The 22915-nt window shown below is 37.8% G+C and overlaps 1 protein-coding gene across 41 annotated transcripts in view; it reads left to right on the forward strand.

Annotated features, from left to right (window-relative positions):
• Positions 1-22915, forward strand: part of CAMK2D (calcium/calmodulin dependent protein kinase II delta) — a 332678-nt gene that overhangs the window by 241928 nt on the left and 67835 nt on the right. For all 41 annotated transcript variants that reach the window (XM_089301697.1, XM_089301705.1, XM_089301704.1 and 38 more), the window contains 2 exon segments: positions 5668-5770; positions 12873-12956. In XM_089301697.1, the coding sequence (XP_089157823.1) occupies positions 5668-5770; positions 12873-12956 (187 nt within the window).

The raw sequence follows: 22915 nt of genomic DNA on the forward strand, positions 1-22915 counted from the left end.
TCGATGACAAGTGATAATTCCTGATGTCACAAGAAATCAAGGAATATCAAGTCAGATGTGTTCTTTCATTTAGGACTCTAAAGATTATAATTTCTGTGAATCAGTTGGCATAAATCACTAAAAGGGGACATCTCTATAATCATGCTTTTTCAAATAACTAACATAAAGTAAGATTTCTTCAGTTCATGTAAAGGAAATGGTTACTAAATGACTTCATAAACAGCAGTATGGATATATAAGACTCCAGACACACAACCATGTTTAGATAAAAGTTTATAAGATATAGCATTTGAAAATAATGTATGTGTAGGCCTTTTAGATATAAATTATGCATATAAAAATTCAATAATTCATTTAGGCATTGTAGTGTTTCCTTATTGAGTATCTGGAGTGTATCAGGCAGTGGAGAAACAAATAATTGGCACAGGGGTATTGGAATGTCACTTTGGTTCTTTCAGTCTTCCCAACAGTGTGTGCTGATACAATAGGAATGGAATACAGAGTGAGTCTTATGGACTTGTTGCATTCCTATGCTGCATAGGAATGGAATACAGAGTGAGTCTTATAGACTCATATAGGCATGGCAGTAGAAACAGTACTTCATACTTGCACATGATATTCAGGGCCAGCATTGTGGAATACCAGGTAAAGCTACCACTCCTAGCATCACATATGGGTGTTGGTTCATGTCCCAGCTGCTCCACATCTAATCAAGCTCCCTGTAAATGGCCTGGAAAAAGCAGCAGAGGATGGTCCAAGTAACTGAACCACTGCTACCCACATGGGAGACCTGGAAGAAGCTCCTGGCTCCTGGCCTCAACGTGGTCCAGCCTTGCCTGCTGCAGCTATTTGGGGCCTTCTCTTAACTCTGACTTCCAAATAAATCTTTAAAGGAAAAAAAAAGAACATGCATCCAGGCATTCATTAAAAATAAAGCTACAGTCATTTTTGCCATGCACATGAATGAAAGAAGTGAGTTTTATGTTAAAGTTAATCAATTAATGCCAAAATTCCATTTCATTAATTCCTGGGAGCTTTGTTCCACCTTCTTAGGCAAAGGAAAAATAATATAAAACACACCAAAGCATTGAATAGGTAACTTCCTGTTGAATTAGTGAGATTTTTGAATTTTAGAAGATAATTTTTACTCCTTAAAAATAATAGCCAAGGGAATATAAGAATCAAATAATATAGAATAATAAAAATAATAACTGCTTTTCAATATTTAAAAGAGAAGGAAGCATAAGAGAGAAGTATATGGTTCATATTTATAAGACTGGTTGAGTCTTATTGATTGGCAAATTACCATATTTGTACCCAGATAAATCGATGGTATGACTAATGCTGAAGATGATCATCACCTTTGCTAAATATGTTCCTTAGTCAAGATCATGCTAATTAGAGAAGCAAGATGAAAACTATTTTTTGTCTTTTTTATGAATTTCCCCCCCTATTTTATTTGGATATGGATAGTAAATATTTTTGGATATTTCAGAGTCTTCTGAAAGTACCTTCTGAATGGATTACCTTTTGAAATGAACATATTGTGTACCATTGAAAAGTTTCCCTCAGTATCACTTCTTTTTTTTTTTTTTTTTTTTTTTTAGATTTATCCATTTATTTGAAAGTCAGAGTTACACACAGAGAAGAGAGTTCGAGGTGGGGGTGGGGGGGGGTCTTCCATTCAATGGTTCACTCCCCAATTGGCCCCAATGGCTGGAGCTGTGCTGATCTGAAGCCAGGAGCCAGGAGCTTCTTCTGAGTCTCCCACGTGGGTGCAGGGGCCCAAGGACTTGGGCCATCTTCCACTGCTTTTCCAGGCCATAGCAGAGAGCTGGATTGGAAGAGAAGCAGCCGGGACTAGAACCGGCGCCCATATGGGATGCCAGTGCTTCAGGCCAGGGCGTTAACCAACTGCGATGGCCCCCAGTGTCACTTCTTTAAAAGAGAAACTTGATTTCAAATATTTACTTCATTTATTTGGACTTCCCTACATTATTTAGAAAATGAGGGGTATTTTACCTTTATTTCTCTTCCAATTCTAAAATGACTCCGGCAGCCTGCCTCAGTAATTTCAAATATTGAACAATTTCTAGAAAATCTTGAGTCATATTGAAAAACTTGCCATTGTATCCATATGGAAGTACAGAATAAAACTCACAAACAGTTGTTGCTCATTACAGCTGATGTGCTATAAATGGTTGTTGACACTGAGACCAGATGTCATGGAAAATCCTGCATCATTAGGAAGCAGTGGGGTGGGAGAGGAACTTTTGTGTGAGAATATCAATAGAATCTATTTAAAAGCTAACCTAAAAAGTGATTGCTTTGTAAAACTTTAGAGTTAATTTAAATATGTAAGGACTAACATAAGAGATTGCATGTAAGTTGACTTCATTCATACAGACATTTCTCAAGTCATGAACATCCATTACAAATATTAAGTATTCTGCATATTGAAATGGCCAGCTGCACTGGAATGTAATAGCCAATCACTAATTTGTATATTATCCCTACAGAGAACAGAGCTCATGTGATAAAATCCCACTGAATTTTAGGTACTAACACAAGATAGAAATTAATAGCCTAATACTTCATTTGAGAGATGAAAAAACTAATTAATTACCTCCTACAATCTGTAAGTGGCCTAAGTCCATATAGAGCCAGGACATAAACCCAAATTTTCACATTTTTTAAATCACTATGCTTCATATTTCTCTATGCCCCCTAATCAACTGTAGCTGCACTGGAAGTCCATGTTTCTCACCTTTCTAAGCAAGTTGAATTAGTGAAACAGTAGCAAATAAGCATGTAGTGGTGATCCTTCCTAAGGAGGTAGCCACTGCTTAGGAGTCTACTCTTTCTCCTTTGGTGGAATATAACCACAAATTATCTTTCTTCCTGTAAACATTCAGAATTTGAACTAACCTACTTGGAAATGAACATTTTTAGTGCATGCATTTTTAAGTTGGAGGTTTTATATGTGGTAGTGATTCCAGAAGCTTAGAATAAATGTGCCTGTCCTGGTTAAAATGTTGCTTTAGAAATTCTTTGTGATTAAGCCTCCCATACCTTTGCAGGGTCTGACATTATTATTCAAAGTAACACATTTCAAAGGGATATATAGAAATGGAATTTGTGTAATATATTTAATGTTTCATTGTAGTTGGCCATTTAAATCAGTCTTGTGAGAAAACATTAAGAAGCAAAATATCCTTTAACAAAGCAAATAATCATCATCACTTTTCAGTCTATATTCCATAATTACTTAGAAGGCATACATCAGCATGAAGCTATTCTAGTGCTCTTAATTTATAGATCTATACAATCACTTTGAAATACACCTACCTCTTCCTGTAACATAACTGCAGCTGAACAGTCTTCATGGGAATAGTGAAACAAAGACCAAATGGACCTGTTATTTTCCTGGTGACTCACAAGGCCCTACAGTGAGGTCTTTAGAGCAGCTCTAGTTTTGAATATTTGCCTCAGTCACTCAGAGGTCATGCATGATGAATCTCTGAGGTGTTCCTTTTCTTCTGAAATGGCAGATCCTTGGTGTTTAAGGGCATAATGCACACAGCATTGCCCAGAACCTTTTTGATTTAGTGATAAGAGTAAAAGCACAATGAATTTTAAAAAGCTAATTCACTCATGATCTGTCATTTGCTCAACAAATTTCAATATCACTTGATGTAAAAGTCCTAAAATGACAGTGATTTCTCAGTGATTAGAACTCTTCCTTGAATGAGTCTATGATTGATAAATTGGGACATAAGTGAATTAGCAGAGATCTCTGAAACCCCAGTGCATTCTCATGTGAAGCTCAGGAAAAAATAGAATTAACTATTGCTTACATTTTGATGTAGATTTTCCAAATATTTAATCCCTAATATAGCAGTTGGAAATCACTTCCCAATTAAATCGGAAAATGCATGAACATAGTGAGCCATAAATTTTAGTTGTGAGAATCAAATGTCAAATACAAATAATTAATATAATTAGATACTATAGTATATAGAGAGTTAACAACGGTTCCAAATAATTTCAAATGTTAACTCTTAATAAAGTTATTTCGGCATGAATATCTTTTGTATTCTTGAGATATCTTCATCCCAGATTCCAACTGAATTGTGTTTTTAGGGCTGAGGCAGTTCAGAAACCCCATGAACCCTACAAAATTACAAATGTTTCATCACATTCACCAGTTGTCATAATAGCAATGAATCTGATGGCAGTGAGAAGCAATAGCCTGAAGAAGAGTCTGGTACTTGATTAAAACTTACTTCCCCACACTCTAATTTCTTGCAGATTTAACAAAATTTCTTCGAGTTCTGGTTATGGGTTTTTGCTAATTTGCATGGCTGGCTTAATCAACAAATTAAATACTGGGTCAGGCTGTGTTTTACACAAGGTCAAAACAAACAACTGAATTGACTAATTCAATAAGAAAAAAAGTAGTCAATTTGATGAAATAATTCAAAATTACTTGTTTGTCAACAAATAAAACAAATTTGGCTGAAATTTTAGTTGTTTTGGCACTTGTAGAGTCCATTGTTTCCCAGCTCTTTTCAGTCTGAGACATAGCTCTAAATTTTCTGGTTTTTATTCCAAGTTAAGAAGTCTTTGACCCACCCTCTGATATATATGCCAATTTAACCATATGTTCATCCTGATAGCTGGGGCTGTATAGATTCTATTGTATACAGTAATCAGCCTCCTTTTCCTGACTATCTGCCTTCATTCCTTAAAATCCACAAAGAGGGTCCAGGGAAATTGAAGCCTTTGCCCTGGTGCTTATTTTCACAGTACCAATGTTTCTTGATGTGCTGGATGGGAAACAGTGGTATAGACACAGCCTTATTCCAAAACTGAATTATCAGTCCTTAAGTAATGATAAATACCCTATAAAATAGAACTATATCTTGTGGAATTTTGATATTATAGAATTAAATATTAGGAACGTTTTTGAATCACATTTTGAAGAAATGTAATTTATGTTTTAAAAAACTGGCATAACGAAAAAGCTATCTATAGCATTTGGCAAATAGTAGTATACTCTTTGTGCCTTTAAGAATAAACAGATTCTTAAAGACAGCAAATTTAGTACATCATTCAGACTAACTCTCCAAAATTTCTACAGAAATTGTTTGGAAACACTAAAGCATCAAAAATCACTACATTTGGGTCCAAACTTTTGAAGTGAGCTATTATTTAATTTACACAGTTCTTTTGCCAAATGTCTGTAGATTGGCCCAACTCTCATTATCATTTTGCCAATTTTCCTTCTGCTTAAAATCTTTGTGCTCTGTTAGGCTTAAGTCAATGTCCATGTCCAAATCTGGACCTCAAGTGGTCTTTAAAAGCATGTGAGCAGGTCAAGACAGGTGCTCTCATTCATTTAATCTTTCCCCAATTACATTATCCCTTTTACCCAGTATCTCTCCATTTCATTTATGCATCTGTCTGAAGCCTGCACACATGACTGTTTTTATTCATTCTCTAACCATATTTTCCCTGGGATTTAGGAATGACAGTCTCCGGGAGAGACGACAGTGCATGACTTTTTTTTCCTCCTTATTCTTATAAAATGTTGTTAGTTTTGAATAGTCACTTAAAATAGATTCTCACTCTAGCCTCTCTTTTTTTTTTTCTTTCTAAATAAAGCCTGAGAATTTGCTTTTAGCTAGCAAATCCAAGGGAGCAGCTGTGAAACTGGCAGACTTTGGCTTAGCCATAGAAGTACAAGGAGACCAGCAGGCATGGTTTGGTGAGTAGGGCCTTTCTCTCCTTTATGCCTCTTATGGTCTTCTGGTTTGTCCCAAGCAAAACAAATGGGAATGTATCCCAACAACTTGTTTAATTTGGAGATATTAGATCTTAAGATTTTGTACCTGACATTAGAGTTTAAGAAAAAGTATTAATGGGAGAGGAAAGACGTATTTCTTTTAAAGCATTGATGAGAAAATTGATCCTGTACTACTGATAATAAGACTTCAATATTCAAGGAGTACTTTTAATTTGAGAGAAAGTTGAATGGTCAAATAAAAACTCATGTGATACCGAAAACTGCTATGTAAATAGTAAGTACTCAAGAAATACAAAGTATTATATTATACTAATATATAATTAATAACATTAATATTATAAAGCATATATTTATATATGTGTATTTTATCTTAAATAACTTCTATTTTGTCAGTGCACTAGTTTTCCTTTATTTCTGATCAATTTGAAATTTCAATATGATGAAATCTCTGCTTATGCAGGGACAGAGATGTGACCCCTTTCCTCACCCATCATGAATATAGCCAACACTCCTCTAATAAAAGACAGGTTAACAAGAGAAAAGTATAAAAGAGTAATCAAAGTCTTAGGTGGCATGGGAGCCTTCAGAAATAAAGACCCAAAGACTCAAGGGAATCTATTTTTTATGACTTGGTTGGATGAAAAATGGACAATCATGTAGAAATGTGAGTGGACAACAAGGATATGATACAGTCGTCATCAACTGAATCCACCAAGGGCTGTCTGTTCAAATGGTTCTTGGTCTCTCTATGTGGCATTCCCTGCTCCTCAGTGTGGAATAGGACCCTTTCTGGAAGGTGGGTCCTAGGATCTATATAAGGTAGGTCAGAGAATTTCTTTACAGCCAGGTGGTGGAAGGATAGAATATTTCTAGGTTTTATGGCTGATTTGAAGGGAGAAGGACTCTGGTTTCTATGGCCCAACTTGCAGAAGAATGCAGAGTAGGAAAAAGTCGGACAGGAGAAGGTCAGAAAGATCTTGCTCCTTTCCTTCAGTTCAAAATTCTCAGTAGGCCGAGGCACTATAGGCTGGATTATTGTGTTCTCTGTCCTGGGAAAGAGTATGATTGACACTGATACAGAAAATACAATAACAGGATTTAGGAGTTCAAAAGGAAGTAGTGAGGTTAGTGCAGAGATGGGAAGAACAAACCAATGGAGGCACACACATGATACAGAAGATTCTGTCCCTCAAGGCTTTCATGCCAATAACACGTGACTGTGCAGGGTGGGAGTGCCTTAACGTTGACTTAAAAAGTGCAACAGGAACACAAGAGCAGAAGTATCAAATTTTGCCTCTGGAAAAAAGTCCCAATGATTGAGGTAATACCAGTGGTTACGTAAGGGAATAATGAAAAGTTGTCCATGAGAATGCGAGGAGATTCAGACATTCCAACATATGCAAAGGCTCAGGCATACAGCTATTTTTTTCTGTCTCAGGAATAACAAGAAGTTTGATATAACTATGAAAAAATATACTGGAGTGAGTGGTAGTCAATGAGGTGAGAAGGAATTATAAATTGTATTGAGGGGCTTGGCTTTTATCTAGAGATTTTGAAGATCTGGTGAAAAAATTTTAGTGGAAAGGAAATAACTGGTTTTATGCTATATAATGATTTCTGTAGTACTGTGGAAGATGATTTAGGGATATTTTACCTAAACCCAAGGACCCAGTCAGGCTAATGTAGTTGTTCATATTAATATAATGATAGGGCCAGCGCCATGGCTCACTTGGTTAATATTCCGCCTGCGGCTCTGGCATCCCATATGGGCGCCGGGTTCTAGTCCCGGTTGCTCCTCTTCCAGTCCAGCTCTCTGCTGTGGCCAGGGAGGACAGTGGAGGATGGCCCAATTGCTTGGGCTCCTGTACCCACATGGGAGACCAGGAGGAAGCACCTGGCTCCTGGCTTCAGATCAGCGCAGCACTGGCCATGGCAGCCATCTGGGGAGTGAGCCAATGGAAGGAAGACCTTTCTCTCTGTCTCTCTCTCACTGTCTATAACTCTACTTGTCAAATAAAAAAAAAAGTATAATGATAGCCTGAACTAAGGAGTATGCCAGTATAGGAACTAGAAACTTCTAGATAACTTGCAGAGCAGACTCTGAACTCAATGGGAATCTGTTTAAAAGAAATAAAAATCCCAGACATAGGATAGACAGGACTGTAGTCCTGCCAAGAGTAAAGCAGGACCCCACTTTATGAGATACTTGAGGTATTTTACAATACTTGAGGAAAGCAACATAGGGATGTAGACCCAGGCATACAACTGCCAGAACTGGGTACAAGATGATGACTGATATCAGGAATAATATGGAAACTTCTGTGATCAGACCTGAGGTTCAAATTTAACATCAGCAACTTGGCTTGAGGATTACAAGAGTGTCGGAGTTGAGCTCCCTTAATCTCTTATCTTTGAGCTCTGTTCATCTCCTCTGTTAGATCACAGGTATTTGGAGGGCAGGATTGTGTGTAGGGGAAAGCAATTCTATTTTGAAAGAGAATACCTAAACTTATATCCTGGCTGTGAGTCTTAATAGCTGTATGACCTTGAGCAGGTCACTTTAACTCTGTGAGGTCATTATCCTCTTTGTAAGTGAAACCTTCCCTAGGAATGTGACTACAGTATAAAAGATACACACTAAGTTTTTAGAACTGATGGATCAACAGTAAAATTCCCATTTCTTCATCAGTGTGGTGCTATCAACAGTGAAATTCTTTTCAGGGACCTGTTAAAATGATTGCTTTAAAAGTTGTATCTTGGGCTAGCGCCGCAGCTCAATAGGCTAATCCTCCTCCTGCGGCGCCGGCACACCGGGTTCTAGTCTCAGTCAGGGCTCCGGATTCTGTCCCAGTTGCTCCTCTTCCAGTCCAGCTCTCTGCTGTGGCCTAGGAGTGCAGTGGAGGATGGCCCAAGTCCTTGGGCCCTGCACCTGCATGGGAGACCAGGAGGAAGCACCTGGCTCCTGGCGGTGTGCTGGTCTCAGTGGCCATTGGGGGGTGAACCAATGGAAAAGGAAGACCTTTCTCTTTGTCTCTCTCTCACACTGTCCACTCTGCCTGCCAAAAAGAAAAAATAAAGTTGTATCTTAATTTCTAAGGAAATTTGGCCTTTTGAAAGTGTGTTTAAACCTCATTTTTATGTTAAGAGAATATGTACGCCCTTTTTTGTTTCTTTTTCTTCTCTTAAGTTCAAGTAAATCCTCATGGTCGTCAAAAGAAGTGTGTGGCTTACTAAATTTCTCTTGTGTATGATATACTAAATTTCTCTTGGCTATACTGCCAGGTATATTAGAAAATTTACTGAACAGAAATATCAAGTGTAGCCTGTTTCTCCTATGGAACTGAAAGTACACTTTTCAATGTATTCCTAGCATTTCCTTGCTGTTGGGAAAATGAAAAAACGTAAGAATCACACTCTTCCTTCATGGAAGAACTAGTTTGTGTGGTTGCTATTATGTTTCTTATTTAAAATATTAAGATTTAAAATATTAAGTTTTTTTTTAATATTATGTTGCAGTGGATACATTTTTAACAGTAAGTAATTCTGTTTTCTCTTTATCTATTTTGGTATTCCTATTGGTTTTTCAGAACAAGAAACATAATATTCCTAAAGATGAGAAAAATCTCATTAATTTCCCTTATTGATAGCATCAATCAAAATAATACAACATTCTTAGGTTTAATCTCCCTCTAAAGTCCTTATCTGTTTTATCCCCAGTATTTCTGTACTCATGAGGTCACACTTCATAGTACATTATTTCCTAACGTCCATGCATTTGGATATATGCTTCAGTATTCTTAGAGATAAGGACCCCGCTAACCACTCAAGTGATCATTGCACTAAATGAGAATGAGAATGATGTTTTCTTCACATTTTATTCTGCAGAAGAGGTTTTATAATAATTCACTTTTAAAATGATCTGTTGATTTCTTCCTCACATAATAAATTACTTCCCTGTGTTCCCTAGGGAAAATGTCATTAGCATTTCCTATTCTTGGTCATATATTCTAAGTCATTTAAGAAATATATTAAAGTTTGCTAATTTTACAGAGGAGAGTATACATTGTAGATAAAATAATAGTTGAAATTTACACTACAAGTGGATCACTGAGGACTTTCTATAACTAAAGAGAGCTCTGAGATGGAAATAATTTGAAGCTACTCTCTGTTACAGAAAATGTAGTGAAAAAAATTGAGGATTTACAGGAAGGAAAGTAACATCAAGGGTGAGAATGAGAAGTCCATAATTAAGAGTCTTAAAAACTCGTCAGTCTAGTGCTTAGAAAAAAATGAAATGATACTGGATGAATAGGGAGGAACCAACTGATTCTGGCAAAGGGTCTTGACACACTGACTTTGATCTGGATGTGGACAGCAGCCTCTCTTTAGATTCTGTATTTCTGTGTCTCATCATGGGAGGAATTAGAGAGGGATGATAGGAATGGAAAGAACATGTGTTAGGGGCCAGTGCTGTGGTGTAGTGGGTAAAGCTACCACCTGCAGTGCCAGCATCTCTTATGGGCACTGGTTCAGGTCCCAGCTGCTCCACTTCTGATCCAACTCTCTGCTTTGGCCTGGGAAAGCAGTGCAAGATGGCCCAAGTCTTTGGGCCCCTGAACCCATGTGGGAGACAGGGAAGAAGCTCCAGGCTCTTGGCTTTGGATTGGCCCAGCTCCAGCTGTTGTGGCCATTTGAGGAGCAAACCAGCAGATAGAAGACCTCTCTCTCTGCCTCTGCCTCTGCCTCTGTGTAACTCTGCCTTTCAAATTAATTAATTAATTAAAAAGAAAGAAGGAGGGGTGGCGCTGTGGCTCAGTTGGTTAACACCCTGGCTTGAAGCACTGGCATCCCATACGGGCGCTGGTTCTAGTCCCGGCTGCTCCTCTTCCAATCCAGCTCTCTGGTATGGCCTGGGATAGCAGTAGAAGATTACCCAAGTTCTTGGGCGCCTGCACCCACGTGGAAGACCCGGAAGAAGCTCCTGGCTCCTGGCTTCACATCAGCACAGCTCCGGCCTTTGTGGCCATCTGGGGAGTGAACCATCGGATGGAAGACATCTCTCTCTCTCTTTCTGTAACTCTGTCTTTCAAATAAATAAAATAAATCTTAAAAAAAAAAAAAAGAAGAAGAAGGAAGGCATGTGCAGTATCCTACAAACTCTGGGAAGCTCTTCCAAATAACTGTATTCATCCCTCCCTACCTTGGAGCTAACTAACTCCACATCAGACTTTCAGGTAATTCTTAAACTCTAGGCAGTAAAACCAATCATAATGGCTCAGTAATTCTTTTTACCTCACAACTACCAATCAAACATTTCTTTCAAATAAAATTTGAAGTAGAGGTAGGTTAGTGATGATCTGAGTAAAGCTTAAGCTACAACATCCAGGTTTTTCTTTGAATCCCTTCTCAATGTCCACTCCATCTTCCTCTAAAACACTGAAAGGAAAATATAGGTATGAAAATGAGTGGAAATATATATATATATATATATGTATATATATATACACACACATAACTGTATATATATATTATATAATTTGAAATATATATTGTATAATTTGAAATATATATATCATTTGAAAAAGATTGAGTTCAAATTTTTGCCTCATTTTCTTTTTTTAAGCTTTATTTTATTTATTTATTTGAAAAACAAAGTGTCAGGGAGAGAGAGACATCTTCCATCATCTAGTTCACTCCTAAAATGGTCACAGGAGCCAAGTTTGGGTCAGGCCAAGGCCAGGATCCAAGAACTCCATTCTAGCTTCCATTCGGGCCATCTTCTACTGCCTTCCTAGGAGCATTAGCAGGATCTAATCTCAAGCTGTATCTCAAAGAGAACAGCCTAGACTTGAACTGGCACTCTGATATGGGATGCCTATTTCGCGAGTGGTGGCTTAACCCTCTGCACCACAGTTTTGGCCCCCACCTTGCCTAATTTTCTAATTTATGTTATATAAAGCATAACCTCTTGAAATACTGCTTTTTACTTCATATGATCATAACTTTTTCACAGAAATCATGGAAAAGAATTTCCTCTCTTGGACATTTTATATCCCAACAATGTACAGTGTGCCTCATCAGTGATTTGTGACCAGAGCAATCCCTGATTACATATCCTCTTAAAAATTGCTTCTGGATTTTTGTGCTTTTAAAGAAAACTTTCGAGTAAGAATAGTAGTTTTGGTATTTCTAGAATAAATGTTTTTATTTGAAAAACTATTATATTCAGAACTAAGAAATATCTCATTTAGATTCTAGTTCTATGTTAATTGTTACATCAGTATACTTTATTGCATTCTGCTGTGGTTTATATATGATTTCATTTTGCCATTTAGCTTTTCTTATCGCATCTTCATCTTAAGTTTGGAAATCTAGCTTATTGGTGTTCATTGGGGATTCAGTAAATGATCCAGAGTCTTCTCTTTAGCTTCCAGTTACAAGTACCCAAGGATTATTTATTAGTACACTGTGAACTCTTTGATTGATATGGGGGTTCATCTCTTCCTGCTCAGTCCTGCAGTTACTTTTAATCCCACTCACCACTCTTAGTCTTACCCCCAATAGACTTCCCACTTTCAAAAATATTTATTGAATATTTGCTTCAAATGTGTTCTTCAGATCTATGTTTTGGGCCCTTCCAATTTATAGGTGTTTCATTTTCATAATAAATATTTACATATAATAACTATCATGTTTAGCATGAATAACTCCATCTTTAATTTTTTGCTTACCTCTTTCCAGTTTTAGTTTAGCTTCAGTATAAGTAGTGACAATAAAAACTGCTAACCAAAACAAGTCTTCAGTATACAAAATGACTATGCAGCACAGTAAATTGGACCCCATACCTGGATAAATTGATATTTTTTTAAAAATAAGCTACAAGGCAAAACAGATTAGCATTGATTTTGCAATACAATAAAACTAGTCTACACTATTCTAGTACTCTGAGAATCTTTACTGTTTTGATACACATCACCAGATAAAGTGGCACAAAAATGTTTTCTTAGTTTTCCATTTCTTATGGTTCTGTCAAGTCAACTCTATTAACATTTGTTTTCTCTAGGTTTTGCTGGGACACCTGGATATCTTTCTCCAGAAGTTTTACGTAAAGATCCTTATGGAAAGCCAGTGGATATGTGGGCATGTGGTAAGGAGTCATGTTTTCAAAGCATATTTTGTAATACAACAGTTTAGTACTCCGTTTGGGCTGCTATAACAACAACAAAAAATTTTTTTTGGGTGGTTTAAACAACAACAAAATATTTCTCACATTTGTGGAGGCTGGAAAATTCAAAATCAAGGTCCTCGTAAATTTGGTGTCTTTGAGGGCCTGCTTCTCTATTCATAGACAACTGTCTTCTCTTTATGTACTCACTTGGTAGAAGGGATGAGAGTTCTCTAAGGTCTGTTTTACAGGTAAAGACACTAATCCCATTGTGATGCCTATATCCTACTAAAGGCCACACTTCCTAACACCATCATGTTGGAGATTAGTATTTCAGCATATGTGTTTTGAAAGCACATAAACATATAGCAGATAGTATTGTTATACAAGAGTACTTTATTTACAGAAGTAGAAAAATATCCCTACATTTCATATAGAATTGCTAGACTGACACTTGTGGTACCCACATCCCACATCAGAGGGCTTGGTTCAACTCTCAGCTTTTCCATATCTTATCTAATTGCCCACCAATATATATTCTCTTTCTTTCAAATAAAATGAATTTTTAGAAAACTGACACATAGATTAATGTAACACAACTGATTTTTTATGTAAGTGCCAAAAACATAACATTGGAGAAAGGGTATTCTCTTCAATAAGTTGTTCTGAGAAAAATGAATATAAACATAATATATATGTGCTGAGAAAATGAATATATATATATATATATATGTAAAATAAGGTGCTTCTACATGGCAAAGGAGACAAACAATAGCATGAATAGACAACCAAATAACAGAATGGAAGAAAATACCTGCAAGCTACTTCTCCTACAAAGGATTACTATATAGAATTTGTAAGAAACTTTAAAAAAGAAAAAACTCAAAACTTAGTAACACATAACCAACCAATCCAGTAGGCAAAAGGACCAGAGTAGATATTTCTCAGAAGAAGAAATACAAATAGCCAACAAATATATGAAAAAATGCTCAATATCATTAGCTACCACAAAAATGAAAATTCAAACCACAAGTTGGTATCACCTTACTCCAGTTAAAATGGCTGTTATCAAAAAGGCAAAAATAACAGTAGCTGATGAGGAAATGGAAAAAGGGGAACGCTCATACACAATCAGTGCAAAGTAAATAGTACAGACATTATGGAAAGCAGTGCAAAGAATACTTTAAAAACTAGAAATGAAACTACCATATGATTCAGCAATCTCTCTACTGGGTATATTTCCAAAAGATATGAAATCATTATATCCAAGAGTTAGCTGCATTGCCCTGTTTATGACAGTACTATTCACAATAGCCAAGATATGGAATCAACAAAGATGTCCATCATCAGATGAAAGGTCAAGGAAAATGTTGTATTTATATACAATGGAATATTATTCAGCTGTAACAAAGAATGAAATCTTGTCATTTGCAGCCAAATGTATGGATCTGGAGGACATTATGCTAAGTGAAATTAGCTAGACATAGAAATACCACACATACTCCCTCGTGTTGAAGCTAACAAAGCTCAATCTGAATTTAAATTGTAATTACTAGAAGCTGAAGTGGGAGATAAAGTTAGATAGAAGGAAGAAGTTCCTGGTATATAGTAATAGAGTGACTATAGTTCATAATAACCTGTTATATATTTTCTGAGCAAACAGAAGAGAAGAGATCCAAGCCTCTACAGATAAAATAATGACATAGAAGGGGAAATGTTGATTATGCTGCTTTGATCAGTGTACATCATATTCATGTATTGAAATGTTACATAGTACCCTATAACTGTGTACAATTACTGTTAATCAGAAATTGTTAATATTTTTGAAAGTAAATAAATATTTTTAAATATAAAAAGAAAAGGTTATTTTAATATAAAACATTTGAAATTCATGTATAGTTTTCATAATATCCATTTTCCTTGAACTTTTTGAAGACCCCTCATATGCACGGATTTTAAGATTTATTGCACCAAAATAGACTTATCTCTTAATTCCATTTTCCATGAAATTTTTAAAACTCCCTGGAAATTAAAAATAGTATCTTTTAAATTTTAAGCTGCTGTCTCTAGTGGTCCACTTAGATGTCCTCAAGCTTTAGCCTACAAGAAGATCACCTGATTAACGCAGATTGCCATATTTCATATTCAGTAGGTCTGCAATGGGAAAAATAAATCCCAGGAACACCTTGAGAACAAGAATGTGGGTCTGTGGGTCATGCCCCATTATTGTTATGCATTTGCCTTGCTCTTCTCCCAACTTATTCAATCACCCCTTCCAGCAAATACCATGTTTACCCATGATGCTTGGCAAGGATTAAGAGTGAAGTAGTGGATCTTAGAACACAATGATTTTGACAACCTATGGTGACTGAACTCTGATTTAGGCTTGTGTCAATGAACTCCAAACAAAAAAGTATCCTGTACAGACCCAAGGACATGTAATGGGAAGATTTCTACCAGAGTTTTTATAATGTAATGTCTGTATTTCAGGATAAACTTCAAATAGATGAAAGAATTAAATTAAAAGGCTACTACAAGGTGCTCTGCAGTACTCTTCTACTAGGGCAATCAACACAAAATAGTCCTCTTAGTTCTTGACACTGTGTTTTTGCTACAAGTCTTTAAATGGATGATTAACTACTATAATTTGGCTGTAGTGCTGCAGACAGATTTCATTGCCTTTGGAGTTTGTCTGCAAGCCTGGAAGGAATTGATTAAAAAAAACTTTTTTGAATCCAAAAGTTACATTTTTAGATTTGGTTTTAGTTTTTAAAGGGAATTAAATCTGCCACTTCATGGTGATAGATTAACCCATATTATATTTCTTGTTAGCTTTATATTCTTACCAACAGCAACTTCGTGTTTGACCTTAACATGATTGGATCTCAGGTTTTCAGGGTTACGTCCATGCCCAGGAAGGCAAGTATAGAAAGGGAACCCCAGTTGCCCCTCTTCCAGGCCAGCTCTCTGCTATGGCCAGGGAGTGCAGTGGAGGATGGCCCAAGTGCTTGGACCCTGCACCCCATGGGAGACCAGGATAAACACCTGGCTCCTGCCATCGGATCAGCGCAGTGCACCAGCTGCAGCGCGCCGGCCGCGGCGGCCATTGGAGGGTGAACCAACGGCAAAGGAAGACCTTTCTCTCTGTCTCTCTCTCTCACTGTCCACTCTGCCTGTCAAAAAAAAAAAAAAAAAAAGGGCACCATATTTGTAATCATAATACCTGTGTTCAAGTCTTTGCTTTGCACCTCTTAAATCTGATTCCTTATTATCTCTGAGTTGGTTTCTTCACCTGTAGAATAAGAATATATCACTCTCATCCAGTTGTAAAAGGGTCAAATTCAGTACACTTTAAATGAAGACAAACTGTAGTCTGTAAAACCATTTAAAATATAGAGAGGTAACTGTTCAGCCTAGAAATTAAGCTGCAAGTTCAGACAGCCATATCCCATACCAGAGTGCCTGGGTTCAAGTCCGAATTCTGCTCATGATTCTAACTCCCTAATACACTGAGGAGACTCAAATTGAGTCTTTGGCTCCAGGCTCCAGCCTGATCCTGCCCCATCATTTGGGGAAATTTGGGGAGTGAATCAGTGGATGGAAGACCTCTCTCTCTCTCTCTCTCTCTCGTTAATAAATTTAAATTAAAATAGTCATTATTACTCTAATAATACTATTTGATAAGTTGAAAATTACTATTTCTATTTGATAACTTGAAAGTGTACCCCAAGCTCTGTTTTATTCCTGCTTGCATGAGATTGTCCTCTAAGCATGAATTCTAAAATGCCTTTGCATTAGAGCATTGTCATAAAATATCCATGTTAAAATCTGAATGTTGGGCTGGCGCTGTGGCTTAATAGGTTAAGGCTCTGCCTGTGACACCGGCATCCCATGTGGGCATTAGAGTTAGAGTCCCGGCTGCTCCACTTCTGATCCAGCTCCCTGCTGATGCCCTGGGAAAGCAGAGGTAGATGGCCCAAGTGCTTTGCCCCTTACCCACTGGGGAGACCTAGAAGTTGTTTCTGGCTCCTGGCTTTTATGTAATGACTCTGGCCATTACAGGTATTGGGGAGTGAACCAACAGATGGAAGATTTCTCTCTCTGTCTCTCCCTCTCTTTCTCTCTCTCTGTAAATAAATAAATATTTTAAAAATATATAATTGTTATTGGTAGATACTCAAATATTTCCCTTGCAATTAAGCTGCACCCAGCAGAGATCTGTTTCTGCTGATGAACTTAAAGAACAAGAGTTACCTGTTAGTCAGGGAGACACAGATGGCTTCTGTGGACAATAGAATCATAATTTTTTAAAAAGATTTATTTATTTAAATAATCAGAGTTACAGAGAGTTAGAGGCAGAGGCAGAGAGTGAGGCCTTCCATCCGCTAGTTCACTTCCCAATTGACTGCAATGGCTGGAGCTGGGCCAAATCCAAAGCCAAGAGCCTGGAGCTTCTTCCAGTTCTCCCATGCCAGTGCAGGGGCCCAAGGACTTGGGCCATCTTCTGCTGCTTTCCAAGGCCATAGCAGAGAGCTGGATTAGAAGTGGAGCAGCCGAGTCTTGAACTGGCACCCACATGGGATGCTGGCACTGCAGGCGGCTTTACCTGCCGCACCACAGAGCTGGCCCCTAGAATCATAATTTTTTTTAAAACAGTTTTAAATATGATAGAGCTGTATTTTTGTATAGAACATGGAGGGAGGTGAAGCCTGGATCTTGCACTTGGGCTGTGAAAACTGGAAATACCACGTGATTGGTGTACACTGGTCAGAAACCCAAGGAAGGAGGGCTCCATGTAATGGGCAGTTCATCTTTCTTTGCCTTCTTCATCTCCTTTTTCATTTACCCATCTATGTTTTCCTAGTTTCGTTTTCATCTTCTCCTTTTTTTTCCCTTCATCCCTCCCATCTGCTTCATAGGTAAGAAAAAGTATGCTTAGTCAACAAGAAAACACACCCATTGGGGCTGGCACTGTGGCACAGCGGGTTAGAGCCCCAATTTGAGGCACCGGCATCCCACTTGATTGCCAGTTTTGGTCCTGGCTGCTTCACTTCTGGGAGGGCAGTGGAGGATGGCCCAAGTCCCTGGGCCCCTGCGCCCACCTGGGAGACCCGGAGGAGGCTCCTGGCTCCTAGCTTTGGATCAGCTCAGCTCTGGCTGTTGGGGTCATCTGGGGAGTGAATCAGCAGATGGAAGACCCCTCTCTCTTTCTCTCTGACTCTACCTCTCTCTGCAACTCTGTCTTTCAAATAAATAAAATAAATCTTTAAAAAAAAGAAAACACACCCAGCTCTTGGGTTCACTTGCTGTATGGCATACCGCAAAATAGTCTCAGTATCTCAGCTCCTTCCAATAGAATTTGCTTTATAGGACTGCCAAGAGAATTTTTTTTAGATATATTAAGTGTCCGTGATCATCATCATTATTAGAAAGTGTTTCTTTATAAATGAAGATTCTAGATAACAGACATGCACTGTTGTGACAGACTTAAAAAACAAGTTTCAGTAGATAACTCAGCATCATTTCTGTGATAAGCAGCTGACTATTATGATGCCCATATCTGATTGCCCCACTACCAAATGACCCCCACCTCTCCTCCCTTTGTTCCCTTTTAAATGATTTTCTTTCATTTTTTTTTATTATGGAAAAGAAATTATTGTATACAGATTTCAGTTTCTGAATCATATTTTACTTATTCAGAGAATGTAAGTGAATCATTCAATTCCTAATTTAAAACATTTTTTCATGTTTAAATTTTATCAGCATTGAAGAATTGCCAATCCTTTTTTTAAAAAAAGACAAAAAAAACTGATATTTTGTACTGGAAATTCGTGCCTAGCTATGCAGCAGAACCAACAATGAAACTTATATCTATGTAGAAATAATCCTACATGAGCTCTATATTTCAGTGCATCCAAGGTAAGCACAGATAGCCACATTTTTCTTAACCTGTAACAGATCATCAGAGTGTAGACTCACAGTCTTAGACTCCCCAAATACTGTATTCAATTTTGATATTACTTTGGTAAATTTGTGTTTGCAGAGTTTCTGGATTTTCTGCTTGAGTATGTTCCCATAATATAGTTTGTAGTGCCTAGCCTTTTAAAATGATGAAATATCTTGCAATAATAGTATCGCACATCTGTAAATGTGGGATACTCCAGAGGGCAGAAGCTCCAACTTTCTTGGCCAGAAGAAAGGATAGTTGGTTTCGCTACTTGTTGTCTAAGCTGCAGCACATTCTTAAAAACCTGTAAGTAGGTCAGCGAAAACCTGTAAGTAGGTCGGCACCACAGCTCAATAGGGTAATCCTCCACCTGTGGCACCAGCACATCGGGTTCTAGTCCCGGTTGGGCGCCGGATTCTGTCCCAATTGCTTCTCTTCCAGTCCAGCTCTCTGCTGTGGCCTGGGAGTGCATTGGAGGATGGCCCAAGTCCTCGGGCCCTGCACCCGCATAGGAGACCAGGAGACCTGGCTCCTGGCTTCAGATCAGCATGGTGCGCCAGCCGCAGCGGCCATTGCAGGGTGAACCAATGGAAAGAAGACCTTTCCCTCTGTCTCTCTCTCTCTCTTGCTGTCCACTCTGCCTGTCAAAAAAAAAAAAACTTTAAATAAATATTAGCTAGATACTACATATGTTCATACAAATATATATACCCGTGTGCATGAAGATGCATACACATACACACACAGATCTCATGAATGATGCTTTAGAAACTTAGAGTCACAGGGCATCTCACAAGTTTCCACCTCAATTTACTACTTGTGGGTAGAGCCATCTTCCATTTGCTGTATTCTGTCCTTACCTTTGCTTTCTTCATACCAACAGCCAGATTTCTTTATGACAAGCCATGCCCCAGTTAAAGAATGTATTTTCAACCAGCTCCCATTTTCTTTAGAGACTGTGTGCATGTTTGAATTGTGAGCTTAGGAGTGTGCGTGAAATCACACAATTGACCATGGTGTTCTAATTTGTTAGTCTATGTCAAATATTTGAGAGAAATGACCACTACTGGGAACATGATACTAAATTCTTTTGTTACCTTTCTGGGTCAATACTATTGGTCTGGAATAACTGATTTACCATTTTCTTTTATGTCACCTCACTCAGCTGAAATGAAAGTTTACATTAAATTCACTCTGTTTATAACATGATATACCCTTGCTCACTCATTGCTGTTAACAGTTACCACAGAAGTAATGCAAGCATTCTATGGTTACTTTTAGACTATGGCTTATCTTGAAGGAAGGCAACTTTCAGCACCAATCAGCACTAACTCTTGCCAATTAGTGACTGCTTTTGAAGAATAGACACTGGGTTGTGTGGTAAGAAATGACACTACTCAGATAAAAAAAAGCAATGCAGAACAATCGATTTAGGAGAATGGTAACTAGACTTCTGTTTGAATTAAGCTGAAAGCACTCATCACAGCAGATTTTTTTTGTCATTTTGGTAGCTGGCAAAAAGCAGAGTGATGCACAGCACTGTTACAATGACTAAAAGAAGTCTGTACCTTATTTATTAGAAATATGCAATTACTTCTGCTTAGGAAATCTCAAATTACCTTGCTTTTGTGATCTCACATAGAGTATGATGTGACCTTTTCTCAACGTTTGAAAGCACCCAGTCCACTACTAGATAGTAAATAATAGACATTAGTGAAACAAAAATATAGCCTATGTTCTGCCATTAACAGCTGTACATTGATTTTGATGGATTTCTTGTATATATAGCTGCTTCTGTCATTCCCTAATGTGATGAGCAGATATTTATAGATGTCATTGGATCACTGGTTTTTAAACAGTCTCCTTCTAGAATTTGGCTTAAAAATAAAGAAATGCATGTATAGAAACATTGCCCCTCCTTCATATATGTGTCTTCTTAATATTTCTGTACATTTTTTTAGATATCTCTCTGTACAGTTGTGAGCGATAATTAATCAGTGACTGTTATAGATTTACCATGACTTCGGCAAACCTTTGGGATATTATGGAATATGTACCTTCTTTTCTTGCTTGGTGAATTTAGGTTCATCAGGTATATGGTTTATGGGGCTTAGCTTCCTCATACTTTAGCTAGAGTAAATAAATATCAGGCACTTTGAGGCAAGTTCTGCGGGGGCCTTTGCTTGAGATGCCTGAATCCCATATTGGAATGCTGTTTTGTGTCCTGGCTATTCTACTTCCAATTCAACTCCCTGCCAATACACTTGGGAAATAGCAGATGATAGCTCAAGTACTTGAGCTCCTGCCACCCAAGTGGGAGACCTGGATGGAGTTTCAGGCTCTTGTCTTTGGCCTGACATCTCTCTGTCTCTCTCTGTCTCTGTCTCTCTCTCTTTCTGTGTGTGTGTGTGTGTGTGTGTGTGTGTCTCCCTCCCTTTCAAGTAAATTAAAAATAGTGGACACTTTTTATCATTTTGAGATCCCAAGCCTATTTGACAATTTGTTGATTTTACCAGTTCTATGATAACTTCACACTGAGCAACTATAGATAATATGTCAGAATTAGAAGATTTTCTGCTTTCATCCATTCTGACTCACATCTTTAAGAATCTTCAACCCATGGGCCTTAACCTGATAGTCTTTACTAAAATCCTCTTACTGCGAACTGAAAAAAAGTTCTATAAGTTCTCTAAAGTTAGTATTATTATTTCTCTAATTTACCATTCTTAAAACTGTAAACCAGCAACTACATGCTTCAGAGTAACCTGAAGGGCTTATCAAAAATGTAGCTTTCTGGGATCTACCTCAGAACTATTGAATAGGATTCTGTGGGGTCTTGAAAAATACTTATTTGGACACCTATGTCCTTTAGTAGCATCATTCACAATAGCCAAGATGTGTAAGCAGACCAAATATCCATGAACAGATGAATGGGTTAAACAAAATATGCTATATACATACAATGGAGTATTTTTGAGCTTAAAAAGGAAACAAATTTTATTACATGCTACAGCATAAACATCATGCTAAACAAAAGAAGTCACAAAGGGAAAAATGCTTAGGATTCCACTCATGAAGTATCAAAAGTAGTCAAATTCATAGAAACAGAAAGTAGGAAGATGATTACCAAGGACTACAGGAAGGAGAGAGAGACAAAATTAGTGTTTACTGAGTCTAGTCTTTCAGTCTTGCAAGTTGTAAAGGTTCTGGAAATCTGTTTCACAACAATGTGAATATATGTAATGTTACTGGAGTATACACTTAGAAACTGTACATCTATTTTATCATAATTTAATGTTATATGGTTAAATTTAATGTTATATGGTTTTTACCACATTTTAAAAATATTCTCTGAGATGAGGCTCAGAATTTATATTTAACAAGCTTGCCAAATGATTCAGATACACTCCACCCTTGACCAGCACTCCCCTAGCTAGTTGCAGTTTCCTTTATCCTTTAGGGCAACAGTTTTTAATAGTCTTCCATAGTAAAACAGAGGTTACCAATAGGTGCGGTCGTAGTCAGTTCAGGCTACCATTATGTTATAGTACCATAGAGTGGATACCTTATAAACATAGAAATTTATTTCTGACAGTTGGGTGCTGAATGCCTGAGATCAGGGTATCAGCATGGTTGGTCAGGTTCTAGAGAGAGCCTTCTTCAAGATTACACACTGCTGTGGGGAGCAACTCGGACTAGACTAAGTTACTCGAATGAAGATTTATCCTATGCATCTGCTCTCCCACAATATGGCACTGGGAGAGGAGTAAACAGCTTCTACACAGCTGCCTCCAGTTCAACCAATAAGCTGCAGGAGCTGCTCCTGATTGGAGGAGAGCAGCGTACTCGGTGTGTGGGTAGCAGAGTTGGGATTGGTGGAAGAGGACTATAAAGGAGGAGAGAGACAACATGCACCAGGAACATCTGAGGGAACATCTATCTGAAGGAATACCTGAGCAGCCCCCTAGAGAGCCGGCCGGTGGTGTGCCGCTCC

This window comes from Oryctolagus cuniculus, chromosome 8 (genome assembly GCF_051225735.1).
Source record: "Oryctolagus cuniculus isolate XC-2025 breed Fujian yellow rabbit chromosome 8, ASM5122573v1, whole genome shotgun sequence".
Lineage (NCBI taxonomy): Eukaryota > Metazoa > Chordata > Mammalia > Lagomorpha > Leporidae > Oryctolagus > Oryctolagus cuniculus.